The sequence below is a fragment of the Genypterus blacodes genome, unplaced genomic scaffold, assembly GCF_046128005.1.
Source record: "Genypterus blacodes isolate CSIRO-AG114 ecotype Tasmania unplaced genomic scaffold, CSIRO-AGI_Gbla_v1 ptg000037l_1, whole genome shotgun sequence".
Taxonomy (NCBI): Eukaryota; Metazoa; Chordata; class Actinopteri; order Ophidiiformes; family Ophidiidae; genus Genypterus; species Genypterus blacodes.
This window is the reverse complement of record NW_027466850.1, coordinates 3249173-3268379: the sequence shown is the minus strand read 5'-3', so window position 1 is coordinate 3268379 and position 19207 is coordinate 3249173. Positions and strand designations below refer to the sequence as shown.

Sequence of the window (19207 nt, the reverse complement as noted above, 5' to 3'; positions counted from 1 at the left end):
AGATGCTTCCTGTTTTTGCTTAGCTGCTCATAGACTGAATCCATTTTCAGCTCTATGTAGCCTGGTCGAATGAGGTCAGTGAAGAATTGTTAGTATGTGTTGGTTAGAAGATTAGATAAGATTTGTATTGGAAAATCTTATCACTATTTTATCTGCCAATCTTATAAAGTTACAAATGAGAGAAACAGCAGTGAGACGCCATGATCGGACCGTCTGACAGATAAAATGTTGCACAACAAAATGCTACTTACTGGTTAAAATATCTGCCTTCTGCCTAAGCACCTTGCCTAGCAACACATAGCAGCAGGGGAGTAAATGAACAGACAAGTCCTCTAGTGTTTGTGACATGATTATCTGGCCTTCATGTTTGGCAGCTACAGGTGTGTGTGAGTGTCTCCTATTCCAGCTCTGACAGTCCTTTAGTTACAACTCCAGTGAAGTCGAGAACCCACTCAGTGTTTTCTTTCTTACAAAGACATTGATCTTTGGATGTTATTGTTATCAGTTTGCCTTGTAACTGTGTGAAAGGAGTATGAACATGTATTGCCCAATTATCGATGGAGCTTGCAGACAGGCATAAGGAAGATGCACACAGGAGTTTGCATGGAAAAGGGTAAGTTGTCATGGTTATCACAGCCAAATCCAGTAGTCTGTGAAAAGTGGGCAAAGTCAGTGTCCCAGTCCCAGCTTTGTGAAAGGCATGTCCTGAGAAGAGCTCTGGCAGGACAAAGGCTGCCGATGGACATCAGCTCTGGTGAATTGTGTACTGGCTTTGCCTACGTGCACAAGTGCACAGGCTCATGGGTCTTACAGGGCCTCACAGTGAAAAGGAGAACCTGAGCTGGTGCTTGACTTTGCTGAAAATGAGTCCAGGCTTTGAGTAGTGGATCTACCGGGTGCTTGGGAAATTGGCATGCGTCAGCAACAGTGTTGTCTTCATTGTTAGTGTAGGATAGAATATAAAATTAAATGACAATTGGAGGCCCATTATTCAATTTTTGGCCGGTAGATGGACTTAACACCAGCTATTCATAATCTTCTGCTATTGGTTTATTGGAAGAGCTTTTTAAAAAAACTCATACAAACCACAATTTTGCTGTTGCACACCAAAGTTAACAAATCTTTGGTCCTCTGTCCCTAAGTCTGGTTCTAGATCCAGATACAACAAGAGCTAAGGACTTTGTAAATGTGCCACTGTCAAAGTGAAACACCGAGTTAAAGGGGGGTGGCAAGTCTCTATGGCTCTGCTGCTGCACTTTGTTTGAGTCCAACAAACCGTAACTTTCTACCCCATGATTCCTTGCAGTTTTGTGCAGTGTTAAGCCTTGAACAAGCATCAGACAACAGGACAAAACTTGAACTCCTTGCAACTGGCATCCTGAATGTTTGATTTAGTGCACAATACCACCCTTCAGAGCATCCACCCAAGTCTTTGTTCCTCATAAATGTTTGTTATTGTTTTCATAAGCTTTCAAAGGATTCGCATGTCAGACCAAAGACAAAGATATTGTTCCATAATATGTCAGTTCTTCCCGTTTATTCATTGACTGCTGCTGTATGAATGCAGACTGTCTCTCCCATTCTGTAATTTTGATTATTTTCTTTTCTGCTGTGCTTTTACAGGAGACCAACCCACCACCACTTGTAACAACGGGTATGTGCATCGTGTGTCATGTGACGATGCTGGCTCGGTCTCTTCACATGTCTTGGATGGAGTGGACCTGCAGAGGAAGTGGTTAAGAGGAGAAAATGGTTAGTTTCTTATTGTAGATTTACTTCCTTTTACTACATTCTAATATGGTTTTACTGCCCTGTTCCATTCTTATAATGGAATATTTAGTGTTTAATACATAAATATGTTAGAAGATAAGGATTACAGCTGATGCTACACTGGGACCGTCCATAGGATAACTTGAAGATGTCTGTGTGCCTCGAGCAGAAACTAGACTTGGCTTTATTATCTGCCTGTTATTGTTTTCACAAGCTCTCAAAGGCAGAGATGGACCCCCTCCCCCCTCATCCCCCCTCTTTTATGAAAACACGTGCATTTCCCCTTTGGTATGCAACAATTATTTTCTTACCTTTCTTTTTACATACCATCAGACGTGACAACACCCCACTATCCCAAACAAAAGACAGTGCACTATTTTCATTTTTTAAATTTCTTCTTTGGGCGTTACATAATAAACACCCAGGATCATAGTGGAGGGGTTGAATTGGGGTCATGTTGTCAAGTGAAGTTGGGAAAGTACAGTATATGGAGCGACTTTTGCATTTCAAAACGTTACCACTATGTCATAATAATATAATAATAAAGAATATGGCATCCAATGTAAAAAAATCAATGAAATCTTTACTATATGATCACACATTACCGTGAATTGTTCTTAAGTTTTTTTAAAACACAAGTACTTGCAGCCCAAACCTGGACGTTTTAAATTACTTTTGGGAGTTTTGGCAGTTTACAAGAAAATGTAAGATTCTAAGTAGATTGACTGATTAAACTTGTCTTTTTGTGAACTTTCTAAGCTTTACATATTATTTTATATAGTTGATGTGCTAAGCTTATTTGTTTGAGACATTCTTTTTACTCAAACTAAGTAAATGTCTCATATTCTTTGTCGATCTGCTCATGCATTTTTCTTTTAGATTGAAGGAAAGTTGGAAAAATTCCAGTGTCTACGCCAAAGAGCCAAAGATAGCTGGAAGATTGGTGATCATTTGGTTGGAGGCAATTTGGCATCGGTACTGGGGGAAGCCAGATAAAGTGAGATAAACTTGTGATAAAGATTCATATTTGTCTAGAATGTATCATACTTCAGTCATCTACACACGTTAGAGTGTGATGACGTCTTCGTTGTTGCTTTAAGTCGCTGTGTTGTCCAGCACTGGACACTTTATCACTGGCAACTCACAGGCAACTTTGTGTTTCCTAATTTGCTACTTTTTCTCCAGCAAGTGACACCTTTACGTCACGGCGGAGGGCATTAGAGTGTAGACAGAACAGATCGGTCGTCTTGTCTCTTTGATCGTAGGTTATTTCACTTCTTGTGCGAACGTGCAGCTCGTCGTGTTCAGCCATCTAGCGTCTCTCTGGTAGACTGGCTCAGCATCCTGCGCTCTGATTGGCTGCGGTCGGTAACGGGCATCTCTTAACCAGGAGACGAGCCTCACCGATTGGCTGAGCCGAGAGAATAGGCCTATCTTATTGGCTGAGCTAGGAGACGGGCCTCCCCGGCGTCACACCCCGGATTGCGTAAACGCCACAGCATAAAGCAACCTCACCCGGCTAACAGAGCTCTTAGAGCGAATCTTCATCCAAACACACATCTCCTATGCACCTGAACAGTGCGGGAGCTTTGCGTTAAGAAGAGAGAGAGCTAATAACAAACAAAGACGAGAGAAAAACTTTCTTTACCACTACTTTCTTCAAGTCCTCTCAACCGGCGCATCTCCTCCTAAAGTACTGGTTTCTGAAACAAAAGAGTCACAACAAGGACATTTTTCCGTTATCTTCATCTTCTTCTCTAACATCAACAAAGAAAGAAGAAGACACCAGAGGGAGAAAAGGCGGACAGCGCTGCCCCAACACAGCGACGCCATGGATTCAGGAAAGGTAATAACACAAATGTGACGCGTAACTACAGAATGCTACCCTGTCAGACCGGTCCTGTGGCATTTGTGTGTGTGTGTGTGTGTGTGAGAGAGAGAGAGAGAGTGTGAGAGTGCCGGTGTGTGTGACCCAGTGTGTGCCCAGGACTCAACGAGTTCAGTGGGTTCGAAATATTTTTAGCCATGAGGCTCTTCCACATGTGCCATGACGAACACACACACACACGCGTGATCTGTGATGCTGCTAGATGTGTGTGTGTGTGTGTGTGTGTTTTGTCTTCCTATTGCGCCATTGGGTTCAAGTAATGACTTCTAATGTGCCAGTAGCTCGAATTAATTGAATCAAACTGATGTAATAACTTTATGTTGGTACTTTGCGATCCGTCTCACAGCACTGATGTGCCCACTGAGTTCTATTCCGCATTGACCAAACGGCCCCACAGTGGCTCTTTGTGGTGCGTTTGCTTTCCCATAAATAGTCAAACTACTCTTACTCCAACCAAACTCCTATACACTGATGTGTTGAAGCACTGTTTTACATAGCCACTTCCGTTTACGTCATTGTGAGTGGATATTGATATTATGTGCGCCTCCACACGTAGAGGTATTACGTAGTAGGCGTAAATGCGGAGAAAATGTGCCATAATAACCTGGTAATGTTTGAACCAAAGCACACAGTCTGCTGGGTGCTTTTGGGGACAGATTTAGTGTTGGTTGTGTATTATTGTGTTATGGACTACGGTGATTATTGAATTTAAAATCCGCTTTCAAATGGCTTATTTTTGTCTTACCAATAAGGTCAATGGTTGTTCAGTATCCTCATCTTGATCTGGAGCTAGTGGCCCATGAAAGCAGGACTTGGTCTCTCCTGTCCGAATCCTGGATTCTCAGTAGTTTGTTAATGCGTCAATGATGTTCATTTACAACTGTGACATCATTCAAGTCTCCCATCTCACACCACTATAATTTCAAAAATGTACAAACGGGTGACAGATGAAGCTGAAGTCAATCTAATGAAGAGGCAGCGTATCTGGGTTCACATGTTGTGTTAAAAGTCATAACGCTCATTGCTCGTTAAGTAAACGTCACCTATCAGTTGTCTGATATGTCCGTCTCCATCCTGGTGCGGCTCTAATCTCTTATGTATACAGACGGGACAGAGAGGCAGGCTTTGTCATGAGTCCCTGTAGAATAGCACAGTGCTGCCAAACTCCATGTGTTGGGACAGAAAACGTCTCTTTTAAGTTACTTTATTTCCTCTAGTCACCTGTTAAAATGTTGTTTTTCCACCCTACACAAACACACACACACACACACACACACACTGCTGCCTCGGCTCGGCTCCCTTCAGCTGGATGGATTTGTTGTGGACGTGATGGGAAGAGTTCACTCCGTCTAAGATTATAGAGGGAGTTTAAGGCCCACCGAGGGAATTGGGCCAAAACGAGGCCGTCTGTAGCCAAACCACAGGCCGGCCTTGACCCGCTCCTTCCCACGCCTGTTGCAACATCTTGTGTTTTGTAGATTCCGGCGTTGTTAAGGTTTCTGTGTGGGCGTAATGAGCAATCTAACAACCTTTTTTTCAGACCTGGTTTGTAGAGTTGAGACTTCAGCAAGCGATGGCGACGTTCTCCCCGTTTCTTTGTGTAAAAATGAATTCACCCAGATTAAATCTCCAGTGAATTATTCAGTATGGAGAGGTGTGTTTACATGCTAATGATGTTGTGTAATTAATAGTGCCCATATATTGTTTCTCCCAGGTGTGGTCCTGTTGGTCTCAATCCTATTGGTTCAGTCCAGGTTGAGCTACTCTGTATTGACTCAAGCAGGAGTCCAAACTCAGGGATTTTCCTATTTTGCATTCCTTTAAATCCCCCCCCCCCTTTCCTTTGCAGCTATATAGTCTTAATAATTATGCTCTTACTTACCGTAATCGCACAGCTTCTCCATCAGAACAGTGACATCTACTTCACATTCTTCCCCCTCTTAAAAAGCTTAACTCTGAATCACTGCAGGCTTTGTTTGGGGGGCTTGGATAACTCAACTAAGTTACTGTTGTTTTCCTGGAAAATTGACAAATGCTAATTGGGGTCAAACCTATAGTTGACCTGGTCTGCAGCGCGTGAAGGAGCCCCTCGCCATTTGGTTCCAGGCGGACTTGGCAGCTCAGATTTGGCTCCGGATCCTTCTCGTCCCATCTGCTTTGTACATACATTCAATGCATCGCTGTACGTGCGTTTCATTTCAGCGTGACTGCCTCTCACTTTGGCACGGTGTAGCTGTCGGACACGTTCCAATGCTGCATAATAAGACTTTACTTCAGGCATTGGTCATTACTGAGAAATCTGCAAGAGCTTAATTAGAGCCCACAAGCAACAAGGAATGTATGTTTAATTCACTTTCCTGAGAGAATTAATAGCATTGTGTGCTCTCTGGACTGATCCTTCTTACTAATCGCAGGTGGGACTTGTTGAGAACGGTTGAACTTCCTGACCTTGCTTGTCTCTGTGGGGTTATTGTGACATCACGTGCACCTGACATCCCAGTTGACCTAGTAAGGTTTTAATGAAATAGGTCTGGGTGTTCCAGCTCCGTTTCAGACCTCTGGAGGCCGTCCGTCCGTCTGTCCGTCGTCCTCTAACTGACATGGATCTGAACCATCTTGACTGGTTCTTGGTCCTGTGCTACATTAAATGGCAACTCTGCTTCTCCAAAAAAGTGATCACACAAGTTGAAAGTGTTTTGTTTGAGCCTTACAATGAGACATGAGTAGGGAAAGAGCTGGCACTGAGAGGGAAGTGTGTATTCGTGTGGGTGTGTGTATTGGATTCTCTAGAATTGTGTAACCTGACCCTGAAGAGGGACATGACCTCTTCCACAGAACTGAGCTGAGGGCTGGTAGATATTAATCCTAGCGTTTATCTGTGCTGTGCAGCCGGCCAGGACGTTATTGCAGTCGGGTTGCAGTAGGGTTGAAATTAGTCACCGACCTAATATGTGTGCTATAAAGTAGCTGCAGTACTTTCCTCCCTGTCTCGCTCCACTCAACCCACACACACACATTTAATCGTAGTTTCCCTTTTTATAGAGAACCTCCATGTTTTAATGACACTTCTGTCATGAAACACACCGGTTCCTTTTTATGATCAACCTTTACGAGGAAGTCAACTTCATTTGTTAGGACAATCGGATCGTTGCTGACTGTACTGTGTGTGTGTGTGTGTGTGCATGTGCGTGTGCGCCTGTGTGTGAGATGGTAGAGCTTCCGTTTACTCCACAGCCATTAAATCGGAGCATGTGTTTATGAAGACTCCTCTTCATCAGGCAACGCTGTCTGTTGCTCCTGTTTACCAAACAAAGGCAGACAGAGCGGCTGGTGCCTTGGTAACTGAAGCTCTGTGTGATAACCCTGCCTCCTCATAGTGACTAAGCTGAAACTTCCTTGCAGAGCTGCGAGTGTGTCACATGTTTCATTCCTCGCAGGCAAAGCAGCAGATATTTGCATGCAGGTTCGTCGGAAATGAGGGCGGGCGATGAAGTATACAAATGGCAGAGGAGGAGAAAAAATAGAAAAAAGGGGGAGGTTACATCACGAATGGAGCACAACACAACAGGCACTGATGCAGAAACTGTAATATAAAGGGCTCGGGCCAAATGAGAACACACAGATGTAGGCCTTTAATGTTTATTTAGGACAATTCACCAAGCAGCTGCACCACTGAGCATCGATTCAAACACAGGCACAGATGTTTTACACGAGCAGAATGAGAAACGGCTGCTAACCGACAACCAACAGCTGGTTTGTATAGCAGCTCACACTCGCTGGTAGCTGCAGCTTATTTTACACACGTAACCTGATGATAAAGGGGTGAAAACGGGATCAAACGTAACTCAGAACTGTCTGTCATTACCAACATTAGTTCTGAGCCTCCAACCACCAACCTGAGCCACTTTCTAGCTGTTACCAAGCTTTCATATCCAGAGATTAACAGTGTGGTGGTAATGGGAGCGATGCCAGGCTGATGCAAGCCACCGTGTAAGTAAACAGGCACAAACCTATATATGCAAACATAACAGCTTTTGGCGTGGAGACCTGTGTTAAACCAGGATGCATGAGAGAGAACAATCACATTTTGTGGCTTTAAGATGATGTTTAGATAGGGTGTGTGTGTGTGTGTGTGTGTGTGTGAGTGGCTCTTTGAGGAGGTTATATGATGCGTTTTGTGTGTGTGTGTGTGTGTCTCTTTGCTGCACCGTTCCAGCCATTTGCGACTAAATTTAAGCATCTATATGCAGTGATCAGCTACAATTCACTCCATTTATCGAGCATAAGCACTTTGAAGTTTATTCTGTAATGTCTCTTTAGGGACAGACAGCATTTCCTTGTAAGCACTTAAGCGTATTTCAGTGGAACCTGGTGTGGTTTCCTGTGAGTTTCACATCAATGACAGCTGCGACTTGGTTACGAGCAGATGAACTTATAAACATGCAATTGAGAAAAATGCGTCTGTGTCCTCTAATGGACCGGACGACCCCAGGCGACTGTGACTGCGACCCCCCCTATTGGCTCAGACGTCCCTGGAGGCGGGGCTTAGGAGTCTCTCAGCCGCTCCCATTTTTTAGCTTTGAACAAATGGGAACTCCTCGCCTGGATAAGCAGGAGCGGCTGCTTCCTTTCCCTCGTCTCCCAGATCGCCTCCCACATCTCCGTCTCCTTCCTTCAGGACTTCACAAATGTTTTGCGGCCTTGTGTTGCTGTGTCACCGTGAACAAAGCATTTAGGAGTAGCCTGCAGCACTGTGATGGTGCGGCACATGTAACCCTCTCATGTCGTTTCTAAAGACGGATGAAACCAGATGGGGCCGGTTTTGTTTATTTATTTGTTTAAACTCAATGGAGGTGGGCGGGGCGCTGGTTTACTGAGATAGGACGGGACTAGATTTACTGAAGGCTTAGGAAAAGTTAATACAAATACTAGTGGAACTTATTAACTTTGATATCTTACCTTGAACTCTACTATTTAAAGAATCCATCACTTTTAATGGGACTCAAACGCTTGCTCAAGGACACTGTGGTAGTTGGGCTCAGACTCACTTTTGTATAGATCATGTTAACTAAATTCATCATGCTGTTTACATGTTACATTCACACAAAATATAAGCATAATGATAAAAAATATCAACTTGAATGTGAGCAAATTTGAAGTTGAAGCCTTCTGTAGTGAACTTCAACCAGTATACTGAATGTGAAACTGGTGGGAAAATAGAACAGTAATAGCAGACATGTGCCTGAAGCTGGTCTTTGTGTGTCTGCAGAGGAGGAAGTACACAGATTACCTTTGTGGTATGAGGAAGATCTCTCTAAATCCCGGAACTTTATTGCAATTACACAACTATGATCAACTGACCCCCGTAAAGGCAGGAAGAACAGACAATAACATACAGCGGCCTCGGGTCTAGCCTGACCCCCCTCACAGGGAGCCTACCTGTGACCCCAGGGTCCTAAGTTCCCTCGTTCAATGTGCTTACATACATGAAGGAAAGTCTTCTTTTCTTTGTATTCAAGAAACATGTGTTGTGCAACTGTAAGGATGATGCAATGTTGAATGTGTGTGTGTCTTGTTCTTGTGAATCCCTTGATCCACTTGCTGATCTTTCTCCTCTCTCTGTTCCTTTCCAGAAAATCACCCTTCCGCTGCTGTTGAGTGTGGGAACAGCTGTGATTGGCTCCCTGCAATTTGGCTACAACACAGGCGTCATCAATGCCCCTGAAGCCGTGAGTAGTCTGTGTGTGTGTGTGCGTGTTTGTGTGTGTCAGAGAGAGAGAGAGCTAGTTCACTCCCTTATGAGAGGAGACATAAAGGCCAGAGGGTTGAGATTGGAATGTAACGATAATAATAGCTGCACTGAGGCCTATCAGGCCCAAGGACGTCTCCATTAAGAGACGGGAGCGATTCCCGTGTCCATGCCCATACCCTGCCCTTTGCGCGGCAGACAACTCAACCAGGAAGAGGCCGAGTGAAGCGAGACGAGGAAGCTCTCCGACTAAAAAAGGAAATTAAAGGAACCAAGGAGCCATTCCCATGACAATCAAGCATATTAGAGCGTTTGTTTTCCCCCCTCAGGAGGTCTAAAGCTACTCTAGATGTTATTAACACAGGTTCATCAGACCAACTCATTTCCTGGGGAATGTCTCCAGTGAAGTTCATCGCGTGCCTGTAAGTAATGTTGGGGTTGGTCTGACCACACCCATGATCTCCTCAGCTGACTCTCCACATGTCACAGGTGTGTTTCCAGACAGTCCGGCTCTCTGCTTGCCCTTTTATTAACCTTCGGAATATCCGGGCGGCTCTCACGTGCCGGTGGCTGCCGCTCCCTCGCACACTGACCTACAGCCGCAGCTGTTTGCGGCGTTATTTATGTCAGGTCGGCCTCGCCATGCGGGATGACAGCGGTTCATCTGGACTGCTCAGCGGCCTTCATCACACTGCCAGAGCCATCGTTAGCTCTGACCTGGAGGATCCTAAATCACCGGGACTGTCAGTGATTGTCTTTGAAACATTTGTTAAGACAGAGTACAGCCTCTTTGTCTGAAACATTCAATTCTCCTTCTCGTGTATGAACCTAAAGGATTAAAGTCACTGATATGATCCTTTATTCCTTTTACCTGTAAGTCAAGATGGAATTAGAGACGTGAAGATACAAATGAAATGGCTGAGCAGCTGCTTGATCAGATACACAGGAACATTATTAACCCACTGAGCTCTTTCAACTCTTTCCCGTCCCGTTTCTGGTGTAATTGGAGTGTGTGTTTGTTTGGAAGAACGTGAGAAGTTTGTTTAGCCTTCTATATCCTCACCTAGTTGTCTGTGTGCCAGTATGGGCTGAACATGTATCCTCTTGCTTATCAAAAGGACACACCTGCCTTCACCCTGACGCAGCACAAAGACGCTGACTGTGTTCTTTGGTATACTGATTGTGGCATATTAACATTCTTCTTACTTTGACGAACGTTCCTTACTCCTGAAAAGTAGCCGTAGACTCGCTGGCGTTGCGCACTTATTTAATCCAGCTTGTCGCCTCTACAAACGTCACGGTTGTTAGATGTGCACGGACTGCCCCTCACCGTGGAAACGCCACGTGTTCCACCGCACGGCGCTCAGCTGGGGAGCCAACAAGTGGGGTGAGGGGCTGAATGTGTTGGTCTGTTACACACTGGGCTAGTGTAAACATGTCCCCCTCAGCTGATCCCCTCCCCAATATCTAGCCTTAGACACACACACACACACACACACACACACAGAGGTTTAAGCAGTGTCACATGCACACAGTTTAAGCAGAAAAACAGCTGTTAATCCTTTATGAGTTCATGAAGACTTATGCGGCTGTGATATTATGAGAAACTTTAATATAGCAACAGTACTTCAGATTATACAGCACCTCTGGCCTCTCTGCATTAGGGTGTGTGATAAAAGCTGGAGTGTGTGTGTGTGTGTGTGTGTGTGTGTGTGTGTGTGTGTGTGTGTGTGTGTGTGTGTGACGCAGCCTGTGTAAGAGCTCTGATTAGATAGCTGCTCTGGCTCCTGAGCCTGTTCTCCCCTCACACAGGCTCCCAGCTCTTTGGGAAGTAAATCCACCTGAGTTGAGTTCATCTCAAAGGGTTTTATTTATTTATGCTGCTCTCATCTGCAGAAACGTCTCTGTCCCAGATTGTACAGGTGGCAAAATTTCCACTTCAGTCTATTCTGTCTTTTCCTTTCCTCATTTGCATGCTGAATACACAAAGCGCCGTGACAACCAAACGGGCCGCCCAATCAGTCAACAAACGTGATCGGCCTGACGACATGAATAGGGCGGCTTCTTACGCTCTTAACTACTAATTATCATTATTAAAAGCCTCCAGCACAAATGCTTAAACGACACCATGACTGACTGAGTGGTAGAGCTGGGAGTGATGGTTATGTTGTAATAGCTCCTTTGGAATGCAGTTATTTGCCAGAATGCAATCATGTTTGGCATGAAGGTCAAGGGAACCAGGACATGGAGACAAACTCACAATATCACCAGACAAGGTCTTATGAATATGAGCTGATATTGGTCCTGACTTGAGCTGTACTTTAGGGGCACATCAGATCTCGTTGCACTGTATGTATACATCTGTGCTTCATCCATACGAGTCTAAATATACATCACTGGTTGATTAGACCCTCATGTAAACATCACACGGGCTGACATTGAGCTCAGGACGGGTTTAAGTATCTCAAAACAAATATAGGAGATTTTACGTCATCACCGAGCTGCATCATGGAGCTATTATGGACATCTGATGAAGGACTTGGTGATGAGGAGTCTCGTGTCGCCTGGAGGAGGAAGTCTGGGCTCTGACCTCTCCCAGTCATTTGGCAAGAGAGGGAATGTGAAGTGTGGAGTGTTTACTCACCCACACCCATACACAGGCTCTTCTACATAACTCACCAGATCATCAAGGGTGTGTTTACCAACACAGTATAAAGCGAAGGGGGGGAAGGGAGGAGAAACCTGACACTTCCTGGTTGTGTGAGGTTTCTGGTTTTACTATGGAGTGCTGCCATCATCTGGCGACAGAGTAAGGTGCAGCTGTGCTCGTCCTGATTCGGACAAGAGTATGTTATCACATGTTCCAGTAATTATGATAATATGAGTTCATATTTGTGTATAAGAGGTTTGCTCAGGTTTTAAGAATGGTTCTGAAATCATATTCCCTCCCTTTGGCAGGTCATTAAGATTTTCCTCAATGAGACTTGGGCTGGGCGCTACACGGAGCCCATCACCGAATTGTCCCTCACGCTCCTGTGGTCCATCTCTGTGTCCATCTTCTCCATCGGTGGGATGTGTGGCTCCTTCTCCGTTGGAGTCTTAGTCAACAGATTTGGAAGGTAAATAGTAAACTCATCCCCTGCATGTACTATCGTTAAACTTTCTCCATTAAATGCAGATGTGGGGGTGAATAGTGTGATTGTTAGACACAGGTACCACTGTTTGAATGGGACTGTAATGTCTTTGTGTTTGTGCCCCTGCAGGAGGACGTCCATGCTCATGGTCAATGTTCTAGTTTTTGCCGCAGCTGCTCTGATGGCCTTTTCCAAAATGGCCAGCTCTTGGGAAATGCTGATTATTGGCCGTTTGGTGGTGGGACTCTACTCCGGCCTTTCCACAGGCCTCGTGCCCTTGTATGTTGGTGAGATTGCCCCAACAGCCCTGCGAGGAGCCTTGGGCACCCTCCACCAGCTGGGGATCGTCATAGGCATCCTGGTGGCACAGGTTGGTGGACAGCAGATATAGTAGAACATTTGTAATGATGATGATGCAAATCAGGGTCACCCATCCTGGAAATGTACACTGTTACATAATGTGATGTGTGTACGGATTGATTTCAGATATTAGGCTTGGAGGGGATCATGGGCAACGCCACATACTGGCCGCTCCTGCTGGGCCTCACCTTCATCCCTGCTGTGATTCAGTGTATCCTGCTGCCTCTGTGCCCTGAGAGCCCCCGTTTCCTGCTCATCAATAAGAACGAGGAGAGCCAGGCCAAGAACGGTAACTAGGTTTCACAACTACTGATTCTTGCTCTTACCAAATATCTGCTATAGATCCGGTACTCGAGTCTTCTGTTAAACCCAATCGAACCGGACCGCAGAAGCAGCAAGCCGAGAGTTTTTGCGGGATCGTTGACCCCGATTCTGCTCTGTTCTCTGCTCTTGTGTAGCGCTGAAGAAGCTCCGAGGCACCTCAGACGTGAGCGCCGACATGCAGGAGATGAAGGATGAGGCCAGGCAGATGATGAGGGAGAAGAAGGTTACCATCCTTGAACTGTTACGCTCGCCCCTCTACCGCCAGCCTCTCATCGTCGCACTCGTACTGCAGCTTTCCCAGCAGCTGTCTGGCATCAACGCGGTGAGTGTCCGGGGGCCCAGAGTCCAGGCGTGGCGCCAGCATTCACCCTGTTATTAAAGCCTGAAACCAAACGGCAACATCATGTTCCTTTAAATACATTCCAATACTGTGTCACCCTCCAGTCCTCAGAGACATTATGAGAGACACTACACCGTGTTTGATGATGTCTTTCTGTGGTATTCTAGATATTCTACTATTCCACCAACATCTTTAAGAGTGCCGGAGTTGCGCAGCCTGTTTACGCCACCATTGGGACGGGCGTGGTTAACGTGGCGTTCACTGTGGTGTCGGTGAGTAAAATGATATTCTAACATTTAGCAGAAGAATCAAGAGTCGCAATATATCTCATTTCTTTAAGTCGTCTTGTTTGTTCAGCACATATCAAAGCTCTTGTTAAGTGAGGAGCGACCTCTCTGACCCTTGTGGTATTGTTTGTTCCCCTGTAGCTGTTTGTGGTGGAACGTGCCGGGCGCAGGTCTCTGCACATGACAGGGCTCATGGGAATGGCTGCATCTGCCATCCTGATGACTGTCGCCATTGCTCTCACAGTAGGTTCCCTTCATCAAGCATTGTTTTAAAAGAAAGGTTGTCTGATTCTGTGACATTTCATGCAGCAGTGCCACACGGTCGCCTCATTCCTCCCCTCTGTTCACCCACAGGAGAAACTGCAGTGGATTTCATATTTGAGCATCGTGGGCACCTTCGCCTTTGTGGCGTTCTTTGAGATTGGACCGGGTCCCATCCCCTGGTTCATTGTGGCTGAGTTGTTCTCTCAGGGACCTAGGCCTTCCGCCATTGCTGTAGCTGGTTTAACCAACTGGACCGCCAACTTTATCGTTGGTATTGGCTTCCCTACTGCGGAGGTGAGGACAAGGGAACTGACAGGGATCCATTATCTGTCATTTGTTTGTTGTAACAAATCGTAGAGCTAAATGCCCGAGTTGGGCAAAGGTGAAACACAAGACAAGCGTGAAAACCAAATTTGATGCACTTGAACATTTACTTCACATGGAGGAACCACTCAAGGATTGTTTTGTCTCCCCTCTACTCACAGAAATTGTTGGGTGCCTACGTCTTCATCATCTTCACTGTGTTCCTGCTGGTGTTCTTCGTCTTCACGTACTTCAAGGTGCCAGAGACCAAGGGCCGGACGTTTGACGAGATAGCATCCGGTTTCCGTCAGACAATGGCCACTGGGATGGATAAGCAGTTGCCGGACGAGTTCAACAGCCTGGGAGCCGACTCTCAGCTCTAAGTGACTAAACTTTACCGCTGAAGAACTCTCCATCTTTCCCTCTCTCTCTCTCTCTTTCTCTGTCTCTGCCACTCGCTCTGACTGTAGAGGAACAAGAACAGTCTACATTTACACTGGTAAACCAATGTTCACACTGTCACCACATTTCGGGCATCATTACCAAGCAGGGCAAAGCTCTGTGTAAGTCCCTGACATGACGTCTTCTGTCGGCCCTCTCATGTCACACAAACCGTAACAAACTCCCCGAGCACCATGTTGTGTTTGACAGACATGCAGAGGGCGCCTGAGGATAGATTGGGAGGGTTTTTTTTTTTTTAAATATGTGAATGAAGATAAAAGAATGTCTATCGGTCAACCAGCCCTTTTTTAAAGCATTTTAACTAAGTGTATTACTACTAGGAGCTTGTGCTGTGTTACTTTTCCTCCTGTGCCTGTTAAGACACGTTGCCTCTGCTGTCTCTTTGCTGTGTAGCTGTGGTAGCTCAGCTCATACTGTAAACGCTGTGGCACGGCCCCTTCTGCCCAGGCTCGACTATGAAACCCTCCACCAGATGGCGCACTGCTGTAAATCAAAACAACAACCTCTCCATGCTCCTGTGAAAAATGAATCGCTTTGTATTGGAAAGCAGTTACTGAATTTGCAAAATGGGCCCGTTTGTTCAATCAGTCCTAACTAAAACAATTTTTTAACCATTCAGGGATTTCTTGCTCTGCAGAAAGAAATACCAAACAACCTTTTATAATAAATTAATATATATTTATTACACACACTCACAAGACAAACACACAGCATGGAATGGAATACTGGCATGATATTGTGATCTGGAATTGAGCAACCAGAAGAATTTCGACACATTAATTAGAACCAATATGTAATTGGAGTCTTTGCTTGTTAGTGTCTGAGGTCAGGACAACATGTCAGAATGAGTCCATGACCTTCACTCCCAGTATGAAGTTCATTCTCTTGTCCTGCTAGAAGGAGACGTCTTAAGAAATGATTAGGAGCATATGATTTGGAACAACAGGGTTTGATTACAAAAGTGGAATTCCAGGTTCAATTCAGTTACACAATGAGTTCATGACCTTCACTCCCAGTATGAGGTTCATTCTGTTGTTCCTGCTAGAAGGAGACGTTTTAGAAAATAATTTGAAGCATGGGATTTGGAACGTTTTGATTACACAAGTGGAATTCCAGGTTCAATACAGTTACACAATTCTGTTAACGTGTCGAAAGTTCCGTATGGTTTCTGTTACATTGTTGTGTTCCTGTCGGCGATAACTTAAATTGGAGCGACGGTGACCCTTAAAGCACAAGTGTATTTTTATGAAATGTATTTTTTGAACACGACAACAGGACAGTTACAGTTTGTACAGATAATATATGGATAACACTGTATTTTTGTTCCATTCCTGTTAAGCAGTACATGTGATTAATTTATTATAAGAATGGACACGGGGGTCCGCAAGATTAATATATGTAAAGATTGTTTGCAAAGCACTGAACCAGACAGTGTATCTGACGAGTAAAGTGGCTTCTCTGTTATCGAGTATGCAGACAGAATCAGCAGCCAAACTGACTGCAGACTCGGCTGACAAATCAAACCTGCATATTGCTGCAGCTTTATGTTGGATTTATCTGATCCAGACAACATCTGTGACATGGAGAATCTGTTGAGTTGATGGGAAATATCCAAATTGGAGTGAATTGGCCTGTGGGTTGCCAGGGTCTTTCTACAAGCTGCATACTGTTCTGCTGCCATAGATGCAAAGCAGGGAACAACTTCCAAAACAATCAGAGAGAAAATGAATTATGGGACCAAAAATGAAAGTGGCTTTCAACCATTAACTCCCAATGCACTTTGCACTCCACAATGTCAGTTAGGTGTTTTTAGGATTTGGACTGTTGTTGCTTGAGTGTGTGTGTGTGTGTGTGGCTTTATTCCCTCGGTTTGGCAGTATTGAATAGCTCTTCCTCCTGGTTGTGTACTGTACCGCATATGAAAACTGTAGCTTGGCTCTGATGTTCAGCTGTACACGCCTTTACTGTCTACAACTGCTGTATCACTTTGATGAACTTTTCTTCCCTCTACTTGTCTTGTTTGGGGAAAAGTTGTCTGTTTAGCAGCACTTAATTATTCATTGAATATTCTTATGTCACTGAGACACAAATGGTAGTTTTTTTCACACACAATGCGGAAATATGTTGCTGAAGAGAGACTGAAATACTGCTGATGGATTCTTTGATGTTTCTGTAGTGGAAGTGTGTTGAGTTGTGTCTTTTGTTCATTTCTATAATGTATAAAAGGAAATGGTATTGAAATACACACATGGGCCACTTGTAAGTAATATTCATAGATCTAATGAAGGATGAGATTCAAACACCAACCATTGCTCTCAATGAATTGCTATCATTCCATAAGTACTTATTAATTGTATATAGTATATGTGACATGTGACACCTGGTCACATCAGCCAACTTGGCAACCACTGTAATATACATATAATATACACAACATATCCGTGACTGTTTCACTTCTTCACCAGCAAAATGTCAAAAAATATCTTCAACTGTTGACTTGACAGCGGACAAACAGACTTCCAGTACTCACCCATGTTTATTATAATTAACAAAGTTGTATTTTTTTATATAGATTTATAGTTTGGGCATTTAACTATTAACGTGTGTAACCTAATAGCAGGACACACATCATCCAACCACCTTTGAACTGTCATGGTGTACCGGTGTAAATATTACAACTCATTATTTAGCCTTATCCACACACGCCAAATATATGGAAATGTTTTAACTTTTAGAAATGATTGATTGATTGATACATGTGTTTTTAGATACTGTATCCACACTTGCCTTCTTTCTCCTCTGATTTGATGCCTAATATCAGATAGTTTTAATTTGACATAGACCTTGTAAGGATTGTGTTAGTTATAAGCATTCACTAATGTTTTCTCACTTGAGTGCACACAGCATTTTACAATGTTTGTAATAATAAAACACCTGTGTGTATGGTGTTGGAATGTGAACCTCTATGGGGAATATAAAATGTGCTGGATGTCCTGAATGGTTCTGTCAACTTCTGTACTGAGCGTTTTACGCAATGGCTGAATGAAATAAATCTTACATACGGGAAAGTTTGGTGCTGATCTTGGACGTCTTTGGGCTCGTGTCTTAATTCTTGAAGGGAATGACAACTATAACAACGATTTTGAGAGTAAATATGCTGAACCATGGGGGCAAATCCCTGTTAGAATCCACTTATCAACACAGATCAAGCTTATAAACAAACAGCTAAGGAGTTCATGTTTAGCTCCAGTATCACATCAGTGTGTGAAAGTTCTTGTCGATGAAGAAGCAGTAAAGTTTGACGATGCACGCAGATGTGGTTTATGTAACGGAGAGTAAATCAATATCAGGCAGCTGCTCTGTCTATCTTTGATGTTTAAAGCTGCATATCCACAAACTCACAAATGTGTGGGTGAAGGAAACTGTGGTGGGATGATGATGACGATGGTGGTGATGCACTGTAAGCAAGGACGTGGAGGTGCTGAGCTGCGGCTGACGAAGAAGTTGATCAAGCAAACGAGTATAAGAGGGCAGTGAGTTAACAAGTGAGAGGAGCCAAACAGGAGCAAGTGGGTGATGAGCATATAGATGAGCTATATGACTGCATGGTGATGCCTTTAGGGAGAAGGAAACTTGCCCTCTTGAACACAATAGGTATCGGTAAAGCCTGCAAGAAACAATCAATTATGGATTTGCCTCTGCAAATGACCTTTGACCTCCATTTGTTCTAACCTAACTGCACGTCTTAGAGGTCAGGCACAGAGGTCAAATGATTCTTGCACACACTGACTGACCTTAAATTTGAGAATGGCTTTTCCTTTTTATTAAATGTAGTCTCTACGTCATAACTCCCACACAGGGGTGTCTCATACTTTGAAGAGAAACCTAATACTTCCTGTTACTTCCTGCTGTGTCGTATTGATCGCTGCAGAATCCTCCATCATGTCTCCTGCTGAAAGTGATTTTCAGACCTTTATAAACATCAATACTACCATATTATTGTACTTGGACAGCACAACAGCAAGGGGGGCTGAGCAATATTTAATTGCCCCCCCAGATGTCAAGAGAAGGGTATTGTTAAAAGCTGCACATGGACGAATTACAATAACACACCTGAAGGGACAACCGCTTTCATCAACATTCTTCAAATGTGTAAAAAGTGATGACAACAACGCCATCATTTGTCAACCAGATACCTAAATGAAAGGTATTAAAGGTTATAACTTATACACGTATTCCCTCCTGTTGCGCCATGAGGCAGAACCCCACTGTTGTTATTGTGATTGTTGCAGCTGTGGCTTGTTCATTAGCCTTAGTGCCCCCTGG

General features: G+C 44.2%; 1 protein-coding gene across 1 annotated transcript; it reads left to right on the top strand.

Moving 5' to 3' along the window:
- Nucleotides 1-3264: 3264 nt before the first annotated feature.
- On the top strand, nucleotides 3265-17949 carry slc2a1b (solute carrier family 2 member 1b). Its single transcript, XM_076147175.1, has 10 exons — nucleotides 3265-3616; nucleotides 9292-9387; nucleotides 12366-12526; nucleotides 12671-12911; nucleotides 13028-13190; nucleotides 13360-13547; nucleotides 13733-13837; nucleotides 13994-14095; nucleotides 14207-14410; nucleotides 14602-17949. Exons 1-10 carry the CDS (start codon nucleotides 3602-3604, stop codon nucleotides 14800-14802), a joined length of 1476 nt encoding a protein of 491 aa, XP_076003290.1. The 5' UTR covers nucleotides 3265-3601; the 3' UTR covers nucleotides 14803-17949.
- The last annotated feature ends 1258 nt before the right edge of the window (nucleotides 17950-19207 follow it).

Coding starts and splice junctions, on each gene's coding strand:
- slc2a1b (XM_076147175.1), top strand. Junction 9,388..12,365: donor TCATCAATGCCCCTGAAGCC/GTGAGTAGTCTG, acceptor TCCCTTTGGCAG/GTCATTAAGATTTTCCTCAA. Junction 13,191..13,359: donor GGAGAGCCAGGCCAAGAACG/GTAACTAGGTTT, acceptor GCTCTTGTGTAG/CGCTGAAGAAGCTCCGAGGC.